Below are 14,904 nucleotides of genomic sequence, written 5' to 3' on the forward strand. Positions count from 1 at the left end.
ACATCAAGGTGATCCTCCAAGCTTCCTGTTCGGTCTGCTGCCACAAGTTTCCTTGCTGTAGTCAACATGCGCTGGTATGCAAGCTATAACTGACTTGTTTTTGATGTGTTAATAAGTTCTGACTTTCGTGCTTCTATTTTTTCTCGGGCTTTTTGGAGAAGAGGTGAAGAACTAGCTCCAGTTACAGTAATCTCACCCGACATCTGGTAGAGAGAGTAAGCATCGTTGATAGTTCGTCGATAGCATCGTTGATAGTGTTCCGTTATCGGTCTGCACAAAAACATTTTCCACAAGCAATGCACTTAATGCGAGGTCAACCATCATGTGCGCACGGAAGGCTCTTGCTACGGACTTGCCACTTAACATATGTACAACCGAATTTTCTCCATAAAGCTCATGCAAGATTTCACGTAAGCCTCAACCATCCATCAGGGAACCAATTGCTCCTAGAAGGTTCATCGGAGTATGAAATGAGCCCAAGAGGAGAACCGTGTCCTTAATACTGGTGTTATGTGCTCTGTCATGCAGGATACGTGAAGCTTTCCAAAACAGTGGTTGGTCTAAGGTGATGATTGGTGTGACTTTATATTTTCTTAAGGTACACTAAACTGGAATAGATGCATGACATATCAGATGGAAGTCAATAATCGGTAAGCAGATAACAGTGGATTTCCCTGGATGATGACGAGATGGATCTGCGTGAATGGCCTGCATCATTCCTTACCAGTTTGGTGTGCGTGACGGAAAGTGTCAGGAACGTTTCCACAAAATATCCAGGAAGCTTTCGTTCGGTGATGTGCTGTTACCAGTTCACAGTTGACCTTTTCAAGAATAGCCCTGGCTTCAGTGTATGCGTGAATGGGATCACTGGCAAGGGACTTCACATCAGCATCAGAGACGGGCTTCCGAAGAATGGTTAGACTGGTAGTAGTGGATGGAGTAATGGCCGCCAACATTTCCATACTATGGAATGTGCCTAAACCACTCAGCGTTTGGAGATTATGGTCTACATTATCCGCTCCAAAGAGGAGAGTCTGGTCTGCTGGCATTTCGATCACACGATTACCAAATATACTTGTAGTACAGCGTTCAAACCGCTGCACTTCCGTGTATGAAGAGCAAAATCCCAGGTGATGCAGCGTGTCAATCAGGTGTTTCGATCGATAGTGGTGGTGCAGCTGCGCGGAAACACCTAACTGCAGAGGAGCTAACATATCTCTTGGTCTGGCTGCTTGCATCAAACACTGGCCAATCGATGCTATTTTGGTTTCATTGTCCTTTCCGGCAAAAAGTATGGCAGAGAATAGTTTAAGGCTAGGTGGAATGTACTGAAGGAATTCCTGAATGGTCAAGTCGCTGGGTGAAGGATATGTATCACTTCCAGTTCGTAGTTTGAATTTTATGTCGCCTTTGATCAGTCGAGCTACGGTTTATATTATTCTATTTTTTTCTTTTATTCATCATACTCTCGTGGTAAATCACGATATGCCCGTAGAATGTGATTGGCAGTTTCTCGAAGTGTAATGAAGTCGTTTTTTCCACTGTCACTAGAAATTATAATTTTTTCACCGAAGTACTCAATTAGTTGACGCTTCATGTGCCGTCTGTCATATGCAATGTGATCAGTCCCTACAAGAAATGTGCCCATTTTTGTAACAAGTTCTCCCACAGTTAGTTGCTCATCATCGTGCTCTTCCAAATAACTACAGATGCGCTGAAATGCTCGAATTCTCTCATTATTTGTAGGTCGGTCAGCCCGGAATATTTTTGACGCTGACTGATTGTCGGTGCAGTATTGTTGAGGAATTGTTTTACCTGTTCGAAAGTTGATACTACATGATCTGTGATAGACACAATCTCCCTCATGAAGATCAGATGAGAAGTACTCAATTCGACCTCGGACAGTTTGTGACCCGGTATCGTTTCGTTCATTGCAACACTTTAAAATGCTGTGTGGCAATGCTTGTGTTTTCACTCGAACATTTTCTGATTTCAACACGTGACGGTCATCAAATAAGACAGGCGTTCCGCAAAACAGGCAGTCACTGTTGCTGTTGAAGGACCCATCCGACGAGCGAGTAACTCGTTTTTGAATCGGCGATGACGTTTTTCTTTTTAGGACAATCACAATATCTTTTTTTAATCAATGTAACGTTTGCGACAAGAGACATGAACCACCATACTTGTAGCGGCGAGAATGTTACTACCGCTAGCTTTACTGGCACTGTTCACTCCTTCAGTTCCCTTTTCTTGAAGTGTGATGAGATTATCGTCAGGATCTAGGCTTCTGCAGATGATACACAAACGTGTAAGGGAATCAGCCATGGTTCTTCAGTGCCTAGGTTCATGCAAGACTATGATATGTAGAAAAGCTTATGGAACCCCATTTCCAACGACGTATCGTTTGTGCCCCCTATACTCAACAATTATCAGGGTTACCAGAGCCCATGAAAGGTAAAAGTGTAGATTTTCCGAGTTCTTTCAAGGTTTCTTCTTCTTTTTCTACAGGTTGGGCACAGGGGGCACAAACGATACGTCGTTGGCAAGGGGGTTCCATAAGCTTTCCAACGCGGTATGCTTCATGTCTCTGTGACAATTAGGGAGGATGCTAGATCTAAGAAACATAAGTTAGACCACAGTAAAAAATATACAGAGTGACCCTCCTTTGTCCGCGATTCCGAATTTTTATCTCCCTCATTGTTGAACTTACGTCCTTCATTTTTTTTATATTACTGTTACCAATGTCTGGTCTACGCGTAGGAATTTTTCTGCCGGAGTATGAGGATGTACAGTGTTGCCAGGGTCCAAGAAATATTAATTAAAAAACAAAAATCGACTTTCTTCTTCTTCGTCTTCTTCTACGGGTTGGGCATGATGGGTACCAAAGTCACTTCGTTGCAATTTGTGGTCTATGAGCGTTCCAACGAGGTATCATTCATGTCTCTGTGTCAATTAAGAGGGCTACTAGAGCCTCCAACGTAAAGGTCTACGATTTTTTCAAAAAAACATGGTTCGCCATTTTGAAACCGTTTTTGGGGGTGTTCCTGTGGTCCGATTTTGTCGGATTTTGAATATGTTATTCAGTAGTAATTTCTGAATCGAAAACTGTTTAAAAAGCTTGTGTTGCAATTTTGCCCAGGTTGAGGGTAAAATTGCTCTAGATTTCCTGGACTATATTTATTTTGGTTACAATTTATTCCAACATAAATGCAAAGTTAAGCAAATGGAAAATTATAAACAATTATTGTTTCTTTATGAATAGTTTAATGGTAGATTTTCTATAGCTTGTGATTCTGAATTCACTGCACTGTCAAAATCTTTGCTTCCAGTGTGGCATACTGGAAATAATACGTAATACAACAATATGTAAGTTTGTATAGTGTATATATGCGAGTAGTTTTCTTCATATTCTTCAAGAAAACTTTTGGTGTAGTTTTAGTATGTAAAGGTTCCCTCTCCTGAAAAAGTCACGCCCCTACAACAACTTGCTGGCTACAACGTTGATCAATACATGAACTTTAGAAACTTCACCCACTTCCATATATAAACGAATAAACTTTACCACCCTTTTGGTTTGCATACATCTGTAGACGAGAGAAGTATTGCTCTCCTATTAGCTTATATGTGTACGAAAAATGTGAGACTCGTGGCTCTCCTTTTAGTTCAACCCATCATAAATGTAACTTTATCCTTCTTGTAGCTTGTATTACATAAACGTCAGAAACATTAGCTTCATTGCAGATGGATAAAAGCTGTGAAACGTTTCATACAAGTTGATAAACAGCAGGAATTTTTTGTATTTATCATCTAAAATATCCTAAATGAAGGATGACCTCACACAATATTTTATAGAAAAGACAACTCAAACTCATTCCTTCAAGAATGACATTGAGAGACTGGTGACAAAGATGTGTCCCTGTGAGTGGGGTTCATTTTGAATGAACAAGGTGTCCACTGCGGAACTTCATACTTGAATGCGGTGCGAAAACTACCATTTATTTCCGAATAACATGTATATTGACAATCAATCATAAGTATGGTCGATTCATGTACAATTCTTTTCTATTGCATCTAAATTCTTGATACTGTATTGAAAGTACATTTACTTATTATTTATTTATTTATTTATTTATTTTTCAGGCGGAGGATTGTTTGGAATTCTTGGAAAGCAAATGATACGATGGGGACGAGACCCAATAGTTATCCTTGGATTTCTTGTTCACATTGTTAGCTTCTTCCTTATCTTTCTTAATCTACCTGATGATTCTCCTTTCAGTGATACAGACAGTGTGGCCTACATCACTAGCAAGTAAGTACCAAAAAATATTCAATTTCTAAAATAATAATTGTCATTAGATTAAAACTTACCAGTAGGACTATTAGACACCATCGTGCTTTTTCCTCTCCCCATAATGTGTATGGAAGCTTGAAGTGACATGTTGGATGAGACATCTATATGTCTCATACACGATCAAATATTGTAAAAATAATGTGTTATTAATTTGTTTTTTAATACTTTTTAATTCCATTGTTTGTTTAAATAGTTTATTCGTTAGTCTTTATATATCAGTGGCGTCTGCTGCTGTATCCGAATGGGAAATAGGTCATGAATGGACAAACACACATTCACAAACATTAAAGAAATATTAGCATGCGATAGTAACATGCCGTCATAATATCCCTGGCACAGGTTTTCTTGAGATTCATCAGTTTCCTCCCACATTATCATTTTATAATCATCCTATAACCTAATGATCATATAGTCATATGATCCTATAATCATCCTATCAGTCTCCTATAACCTAATGATATAATCATGGGACGTTTTAAACATTTCATTTAATTTTTACCAATGCCTGGCTAATGTTGCAGGTGATCGTTTTCCGGTAATGTCTGTTAATAATGAGAATCATTTTTCCACCTTGCCATCATAGATCCCAATTCTTGAGGGGCCGAGGGAACCCTCTCAGAATCTGAGTATGTTTGTTTGGATCTTTGCTTGGGTATATGATGATGAAACACACAACAAAACCTTAACGGCCTTCCTCGAAAGTTATACAGAAATTGGCACCCATGCTGTAACAGTATTCAAAGTTGCTATGTCTGTTATTTTTTGAAAATAATATTACAACAAAGAAATGAAAATTTCATGCCACTTCATTAGATATTTTCTCTACTACAGAGCTGCTTAGGTCTTTCTGAATTTTATTGGAAGTTCTAGCAAATACAAGTGCCTTCATTAAATGGTTTGCAAGTTTCGTTACCATATTTTACAGACTTAACAGTTCATTGCAGTGCTTTTGTTCATTGACTTGCTACCCTCTTCATGTCTAAGTTTTAATCCCTGCTTTACAAAAAAACTGTCACTAACTAATCAGATGTTTTTCTCTTCGTTTTTACATTTTCATTATCTTTAACTACGTCCGTCACGTTTATGTTGCAAATTTACTTGAGTGTCAATCCTTATGTAATTGATCGTCTTTAATGCAGTAGTTGGATGGAGATAGTTTTGGGACAATTCATGATGCCTACTATTTACATAAAAAATATTTATATCACTGAATTCTAAGAAAATGCAGATCTTTTTCATGATCAAAATAAACGTGACTATTATGACAATTTATCACTTAACGAACATCCAGTTGTCTTCACTACAGCGATATTAAACTACAGCTAATTTTAGAGTTTTTCTGTAACATCTTCAAAACAAATAAAAATATTCGAAAAGCAGAAACGTAGTGAACTAGACAATACGATTTTGCATGTGATATCGTTATTAGAACTCCTCTATCTGTTTTCGATTTGCAGCTGTAGATAGATTTAGCACTTTTTGCGGGGTCTGTAAATAACGGCATACCAAAAGCAGATAGGTGAACTGTGGTAAAGGTATCACTTACAAAATCGTATTGTCTAGTTCACTACGTTTCTGCTTTTCGAATATTTTTATTTGTTTTGAAGATATGACAGAAAAACTCTAAAATTAGCGGTAGTTTAATTTCATTGTAGTGAAGACCCTTAACCGATTTGCAGAATTATTGTGGCTACTTTAGGAATGCCCATTGCTCGTTGTAACGCGACCTCCACTCTTTACTCGTACAAGTGATTGAATGGAGCCGTCGTTAGGTAGAACAAATGTACCCTTCGGGCACATCCACACTTATAACATATAGCAGGTTCAGAAATTAAATTATTTAATGCATAAACAATGTTAATTAAATATATAGTAATCCTGAGTTTAAAAATACTAGAGTGAATGCAGCTACTATTCATAAATATACTTAATAATATGGTTAATAAGGAAAATAATATTCTTTGTTCTATTCATTAACTTTATATCAAATTCAATAAAGTAATACATATAATGACTGCTCATAAAGAATTCCATCCAAAGAGGCTACTTCAATAGACTTTTTTTTTTTTTTTGAAATTAGGCTCATGACAGTAACCTATTAGAAAATTACTTATCATCTGTAAGAATTTTCGAATCTGAACGATTCTTAGTTACTTATATCAAACTTATTTCTATATATATTTGAATAATACAGTAATTAACTCTGCAATATTTTGAATACAATATTCCTCCATGCTATTTGTATACTATGATCATGGAACTTCACATAGAACATGTATTAACAGGATCAAATGGAAACACACACTTTTTTTTTTTTTAACGTTGCACCAAATAACTATAACTTTTTTCACACATACACCGATCCTCAATTGAATTCTTAGAATATAATAATATCACGTAATAAGATTTTAACTTTCAGAACTATGCTTTCAAGATACAAAATAGCAACTGGTTAACTGGTTTTACCCATTTCGAACAAAATTCGAAACTCAGGATAGCTCAGATTTCTACCTTTGGATTCAACAGCTAAAGTGCTGTTGCCTATAGACAGAAATTAAACGTAGGAAGATAGTTCGCACAAATTCCGCTGTGGGCGCTGTTATAATGTGAAGCTGATTTTACTTTTTTTTAAAAACTCTAAATAAACATCTCGTTATATCGTCCAGAGTTTGGTCTGTACTGTGGTTGCTTATGGGCTATTATTTCTGCGTTCTTACCCCTTTAAACAGAACAGATTTCACTACTGTAGTTTATCTTTTAAAATGTTAAATATTTACCGACGATGCAAAAATAATTTTCATAACATCTCTTTTCCTTACAAATGCAGGCAGGCACCTCTTTTCCTTTAATGCAGGCAAGACCTGTCAATGATGATTTTCTTCCGACCACTGTTTCTTGTCGCCGCTATGGTTTAGTCTTGAGTTTTATAGGTCATCAACCCCTTGGACACTGCCCCTCGCGACATACTCACCACATTTCCCACTTTCGTCACGCTCGCATCACATAACCAGCCACTAACAGTTTGCCCTGTTTGGAAGTCAGAGAGGTTGTCCATTTACGCTCAGCTTAAATTTACGAAAGTATGTGCGTATATGAGGAGGGTATACGCTAAGTGGTCGACAGTATACTTACCAAAAATTCTAGCATTACGTCACTGCCGTGGCTCAGTGGTAGAGCGTTCACCTCCGGTGCTTGGAGTCCCTGGTTCGATCCCAGCTCGCGCCGTGTGGACTTTGTGGTGGACAAACACCGTGTTCGTGGGTCTTCTCGGGGCTCTCCCGTTTTCTCCCACTTTCTTCATTCCACCATTTCACTCATTTCTCATTATCACCGTGTCCTTTAGCCTAACCGGCATAATCGTGGGACGCTAAACTTAAAGATTTCATTTCATTTCATTTCACTGCCGTTCTACCGTTCCTCACGTAATACGGCATTTGCCTTTGCCTTAACACACCACAACTAACACCCTGGCGCTGCGGTCGCCGCCTCATTTGCCACCCAGACGTCAGACTTGTTTCCAACTCCAGATCTTTCCATTAAGGGTCTTCACTACAGCGAAATTAAACTACCGCTAATTTTAGAGTTTTTCTGTAATATCTTTAAAACAAATAAAAATATTCAAAAAGCAGAAACGTAGTGAACTAGACAATACTATTTTGCATGCGATACCTTTACCACAATTCACCTATCTGCTATTGGTATGCCGCTATTCACAGAACCCGCAAAAATGCTAAATCTATCTACAGTTGCAAATCGAAAGCAGATAGATGAGTTGTGATAACGGTATCACATGCAAAATCATATTGTCTAGTTCACTACGTTTCTGCTTTTTGAATATTTTTATTTGTTTTAAAGATATTACAGAAAAAATCTAAAATTAGCGGTAGTTTAATTTCGCTGTAGTGAAGACCCTTAAATGGATAATGATCTATATGGCTCCGTGCAAAAATTTGTAAATTAATTCGTTTCCTCAGTGGGAGCTGAGAGGGACTTTTTTTTTTCATTAAAATGTGCCTAAATGCTATACTGATTCTTTTATCAGATAATAATCTTGAATGTGATATAGTCATTCCCTTCCTATCTATTTGTACTTTTCCGTTATATAAATATCATATATACCCTAGCTTTTAAAGGCGAAACTGCTATCTTGCTTCCATCATTTTTTCCAACTTCCTCTGTTGGGAATCTAAAAATTTACGAAGTAGAATATTCCACGAATTTATACAATCCGAAATGTAACGTGTTACATAGCCCTTCCCGCTGTTCTAGTGGCTAACACACGCACTTTAGGTCGGCCTGCACCTTAAATGGTCGGTCCATGTCCCATACAGCCTGTTGAAAAAGGAAATTAAACTTCAACACATAGGCATTTCACATCGCAAACTGCTAACTGCCTCGGAACAGTTCTGGTTCTGGTTTGGAGACAGGCTCGTAGCCAGCCCAAAAATGAAGGGCGGGGGGAGGGGCGGTGGAAGTTACGGGGGACGATCCAACCATATGATAATTCATCACTCTATTATAGTTCATTTGCAAGCCTACCGTGAAAATTTTAGAGGGAGTAAAACTTAGGGGGCGACCCCGTGGATATGGGCTTGTTTGGAGACATCGCTAATAGTAGTTCCTGTTCTTCATAACCTTGCTATTGCATGAGGAGAGAAAACATAAGACTCAATAACACAGAGAATAGGTAATGTGAACGAGCCCTATAACTGAAATACTTATATACCTATTCCATTAGTATACAAGTAAATCAACATACTACTACAAGTATAATCAATGACAATGAATACCTGGGTATAGATTCAGACTGTTAACTCTTGAGACATCTGGTTTTTCTGCAAGAAATTAATATTTTGTGTCTTTTATTTTTCAGTCAATACCTGGCTATACTTTGCAGTTTTCTTCTTGGTTTTGGTGACAGCTGTTATAATACTCAAATATATTCCATACTTGGAGGAGTTTTCAGCGAAAATAGTGCAGCAGCGTTTGCCGTATTTAAGTTTATCCAGGTGCGTAAGCGAATTATTTAATATGCTCGAATATAGTTGTATTTAGATACCAGACTTTATTTTATTAGAGATTCATTCGCTCCATAGAATACCAAGATGTTAAAAGCATCTGAATTGCATCTTAAAGTGCGTCATATCTTACAACCCATGTTGTTGGATTAACTTTTTACAGAGTTACATTTTGGTCGTCCGTACTGGACAAGAAAAAAAAAAAAAAAAAAAAAAGACCTGCTAAGTATATTTCACCGCTTGATATTGTGCCTTAAAATACTTACTATTATTTCATTATGACATTACCTATGCGTAAGACTGAAATCTTCAGCGTTCGCTACGGTAATAACTTAAGATTTAAGAATGGAATGCATTATAATATACCGTATATGAATACCATGTGTTTGCTTTATTTAGTATTAAGAAGGATTTCTTTGGGGAAAAAAATATAAAAAAGTAAACAAATGTACTGGGATACGGGTGCCTCTTTCATCTAGTGCGCTCCTGGCCTTTTGCAAGTCGGACTACTCTGCAGTCACGCCCCTGACCACGTGAGCTCCGGTAGTTTGTCGCTCAACGACGCGTTACAATGGAAGAAACAACTACTACTACGTCGTGTTTCGATTGTGCTTGCTTCTTTTTGACTTCGCAATCAGCCACAATCAGTGTTTTATTTACGAATTTTCTAGAGGGAGAAGGTCTTGAATCTTGAGTTAATACGTAACAATCACAGCTCCCCCTCCCCTACGTTAAATAGAAAATGGGAAAATTGATATCTTCTGCAAGACTATTGAATTTCATTTAAACAGTATCTTCTATTTATTTGGTACAAGAATTCGTAGAATTAGCAAGTGATTGTTTTTGTATATATACAACTACAGGGGAAAATAGAAATCAAAACAATAATAATGTTAAATAATGAGGAAGTAAGACCCAAGGCAGGTATGCCTTGGTCATTTTAATATACCGTGAGACGGGTTTACTTTGCACCAGAATTAAGGAATTTTAAAGAAAATCGCATGTAACTTACAAACTTTGTGATTTAGAACGCTGTATTTTAAACATATAATAGCTAGATATATAAGAAAAGCATTTGTGCAAGTGCATTAGTAAACATTTATTATGAACATAGTTATTGAAATATAACCGCATAGTTATTGTTGAATATATTGCCGCAAAGCACAGGCGGCACCACAGTGAATGCAGTGGGTGCAGCTACACCCACATTAACTTTGATTTTCAGATTTCCTACAATAATCCTTTCTATTTTGTATATTTCTTGTTTCCTATATTTGTCTATATCTCAGTGACTTCTTAAGTCCCTCATCATACCGTGTTTTTCTAGTTTTTTTTTTTTTTTTTTTTAGTAAAACAGGGATTATTTTTTAGATCTTAAGGCTCTATAGTGCAGAGTGTTCTGGCAACAATGTTAGGATGTGTTGTCCCATCCTAGCCTGCACCCACATTACCAAAATCCTGGCGCTGCCTATGGTGCAAAGTAACCCCATAGGTGGGGATACTTTGCACAAGATACAAAAAATATATTCAAAATACGACCCTAATATTTCTGTGCAATGTTTTACCTTCAATATTTATACAGATACATTTCACTTCCTACACAAAACTGCATGCAGTCTGCAAATATTCATATTAGAATGATGGTACTGGTATCAGTACTTAGTATGAATTATCAATATTTGAAAGAAAATTATGTATTTTCTAGGACCGGCACAGGAACCACATTCTGATAGTTTAGTATGCCTCACAAGAGTACCAAATCGAACAGAAAACAATCCCAGTGAATTGGTTTGCCTTGGTTGCTCTTTATGTCCAAGAATATAATCCAAAACGTAATCAGTGGAATATTTACAGGGTTTGGGGCTTTCAGGCTGAAGCCCACCCAGATTGCATGATTTTTTAAAAAATCTAATGTTAGTCATTTCTATGCGTATAAGCTTCAAGTCCTCCACTAAAAGTCTAGTGATTTCTTTTAAAAAAGAAAGGAAAAAGAAAAGGAAAAAGAAACGAAGCTTTTCTGAGTGAAGACCTTCTCAAACTAATTTTCTGGATCCGCCACTGTTCGTAATTTATTTCCCAACAAGAAATCCATTCCGGCATATACCTAAATAGGAAATGTACCTAAAATTAGAAGGCAGGAGGTACCAGCAGTAGTAATGTCCTATTTAAGGTGTTACTTTGGACCGGTACAAAGTAACCCCGATTAGAGGCTGAAATCGCCTTCTCCCAGTTTTATTTTCTTTATGACTTTAAAATGTTTCACATTTCAATTTCAACTATTGCATCAAAGTCCCATTATACATAGTAGTATTCTATGAAACTGACTTAACTTTGACGGAAATTCTTGTAGGTGATATCTTTCAAATTTTGTCGGCCTTTACAGTGACTGCTTTCCACACCTCTACAACAACAAACCCTCCGGGTAATTAGAACTGAAGTTAACCGCCAACATTATAGCCAAAATACAGTTAGATGTTCTATCTTACGGTAGCAGTTGAAACTTTCTCTTTACAGTTCATGGTTTTACCGACAGAGGACTGTGCAACTTTTCATATTTTGTGCAAAGTAACCCTGTCTTACGGTAGTAAAAATACTAGAAAATAATTCATGTCTTGAATGCGTGTTAACCCAGAACCTTACATATTGAACATAAATTTACATAAATATCAGTTCTAACCTCAGAACAATGAAGATATTGGAGGCTGGTAAATATCGTGTTGGCTCGTTGTCAGAAGGTTTGTCAATCACAGAGTGCCGACTACATTGAATCCATTTTGCAGTATAACTTTCAGCATTGAATGAAGTATTTATGGCTCATTAATTCACGAAAATTAGATATTCTAGTGTTTAAGCACGTAACGGTTCTTGGATACAGTATGAGGAAGGTTCAAGTTCGAAAAACTTCTTTCACATTCCGCAGATGAAATTGCAAGAACATCGAGCCTTAGGTACAGTTCCGAAGGTTTTATCCTACGTAGCAAAGTTCCACCTTACACTCCCGGAATTCCTGCAAATTTTTAGTTCACTTGTCAGAAGAAAACTAATTTTTCTGAAACTTCAAGTACTTCTTCATCACCATACAACATTTTCTTACCATTACAACTCCATTGGAACTTTTCTGAAAAAGCAAGACTTGATTTGATGTTGTCCACTAAGCTTTGAAAAAACTGCTGATGGTTTCATTACTAGAACACCGCTAAAGCTACCATTCTCTTCCAACTGGCAACTAAAAAGTTCCTCAGGGATCTACCAACTTCAGTTTTCACGGATTGCAATACATGCATAGAGGAAAGTGGGTGAATACCGCGCATCAAAGTTTCTCTATGACATCGCAGAGCATGATATTTGTAATGGCAAGTGACAGGTAGCGAAGAAGGAATGAAACAATACAACATGTAACAGTTGGCTGTGCGCGCCATAATAATTGCGCAGTTCATGTTGAAAGACGAAGTGGGAAGATGCTTATAATTTGAGCAGAGACATTAAAACGTTGCATGTTGGATGTGTTTCGAAGAAGAACGAAATTATGTTGCTAACGTATGTAGGATACTATGTTCCTTTAAAATATAAAACAACTACAAGACAATATTAGCATGTTCTGTTTTCAATTATTTTCTTCTGTGTGAAGGTGCATATGGGGTAATGGCGCACAATGTATTCCATTAGTGCGCGGTCTTCCTCTCATTGTTTTTTCGAGGACAAAATATACTCAAAATTTTCTTCCCCTCGTATTTTCGCAGATGTCGAGAAAGTACTTAAAGAAAATCAAACGCAAAAGCTGGACAGAAGAAACATTGTGCAAGTAGACTTGACAATAATTTGTGTTAATATTTGCAGTAGGCCCTATTTCAAGTATTTCATTTCAAGTATAGTATTTCAAGCTAATTGTATCTGTTTTCAAGTTTATAGTACGTAGTAGGTTATTAAATACATAAACATATATTTGGTTTTATGTTACATTGGATTATTTATTAGAAAATTATCTGCGCGCTATTATCCTATGGGGTGGTAAATACCGCGCATTTGCCTCACTCACTTTCTCGCTCGTTTCTTCATGTAATGCAGTTGACATAATAGCTTATACATACGTTTAAAGATAAAAGATGTGATTATATGTTCCTGAGTTCTTAGTCATTTTCATCCCAAAATGTCTGGGTAATTCGCGATTAAACCTTAAGTGGGCGGTATTCACCCACTTTCCTCTAATTGTACTAATCTTGGATACAGCTGTTATGATGGATGATGATCTTAAAAATGTAACTGTTTGAAAAGACTTTAAAGCATCTCGAATTATGGCCATTTCTTAAATAAATATCTATTATAGTTTCTTATACAATTCCAAAAGTGTTGTACGACTCCCAACACTTCTATGGGAATTTGTAGAGGCATTTTTAAAGTGCGCCACTAAAGCAGGATAGCACGGTACGAAGACGACACTCACTTCATATCAAATATTTTGCAATGTATTATAAAATTTAACTCCTAAGTTCCCTGAGACAGTTTCAATTTTACGTCTAAGTTTTGGTGACACTGAGTACGTACACACTCTACAACTTTTCTATAAACTTCTATCTTTTGCACAGCACCATTTATTTTCCTTTGTATGTCACCTGTCCCATATATACACAAATAGCAACAAGTCGTTTTCGTAGTGCCAGGCAAGTAGCCAAGGGGGAGGGGTCCGGACCCCCCCCTTCGAGACCAGAAATGAAATAATTAAGGAAGGATGAAACAAAATGAAATTAGAAATGAAGGATCAGCGTTAAAAATAAATAAAAAATTATAGGAAGCTTTTGGTTACTCTTTCTTATGAAGAGATTTGTATTCCTTGCAGTACATGATGGCAAGGTGAGCGAGATATCCTGGAAGAGTCAGGGAATTTGAAATTTCTAGAAAAGTTACGGAATTCTCAGAATTTCTGCTGCTAGTCAGGGAGATTTCAAGATTCCGAAAGCATAGTGCCATTGTGTAACAGCATGAACATTTTTTATCATAATTTTTCGTCATCGCATCCTTGCAGTATCAAACATGTTATTCAAAAACAATTTACTACTGCTCCTTTAACCTGTCATTTGGAACAGACAGTAGTTGACGGAACAATAAATCAAAAAAATGTGCAGAAAGAAAGTTCTGTTAACATTTTATTCAACAGAGAAAGGAAGTCAGATATTGTAAAATATTTAACAAGACATTATTGAGTATGTACTTTTATAATAGTGAATATGTACTTTTTATAATAGTTGAGGTCATAATGAAAGAAAAATTATTATATTTGAATAAACAGACGAAGGACGTCAATATTATTTAATCTTTTCCAATACTTTTTAAATTTTACTTGAGATTTCTTCATATTTCGTTATTAAAATCCTTACCAACATATCCTCATTTTATTGTCCTAACAAACCAATATATGTTGATAGTAAAGTAGTTTAGTTTGATTGAGCTCCTGGGCCTTCAGTATTTCATGTCACGCTCCCCCCCTTCCTCCCCCGTCCGTTACGAAATCCTGGTTAAACGAACCAATATATGTTCCAG

General features: G+C 36.8%; 1 protein-coding gene across 1 annotated transcript in view; it reads left to right on the forward strand.

Annotated features, from left to right (window-relative positions):
- The window catches only part of LOC145664710 (UNC93-like protein MFSD11), a 107,886-nt gene that overhangs the window by 88,545 nt on the left and 4,437 nt on the right, over positions 1-14,904 (forward strand). Inside the window, exons 6-7 of the mRNA XM_081731578.1 lie at positions 4,141-4,309; positions 9,225-9,360. Of these exons, the coding sequence (XP_081587704.1) occupies positions 4,141-4,309; positions 9,225-9,360 (305 nt within the window). The remainder of the gene's footprint in view (positions 1-4,140; positions 4,310-9,224; positions 9,361-14,904) is intronic.

The sequence above is a fragment of the Thermobia domestica genome, chromosome 11 (genome assembly GCF_964235325.1).
Source record: "Thermobia domestica chromosome 11, izTheDome1.hap1.1, whole genome shotgun sequence".
Lineage (NCBI taxonomy): Eukaryota > Metazoa > Arthropoda > Insecta > Zygentoma > Lepismatidae > Thermobia > Thermobia domestica.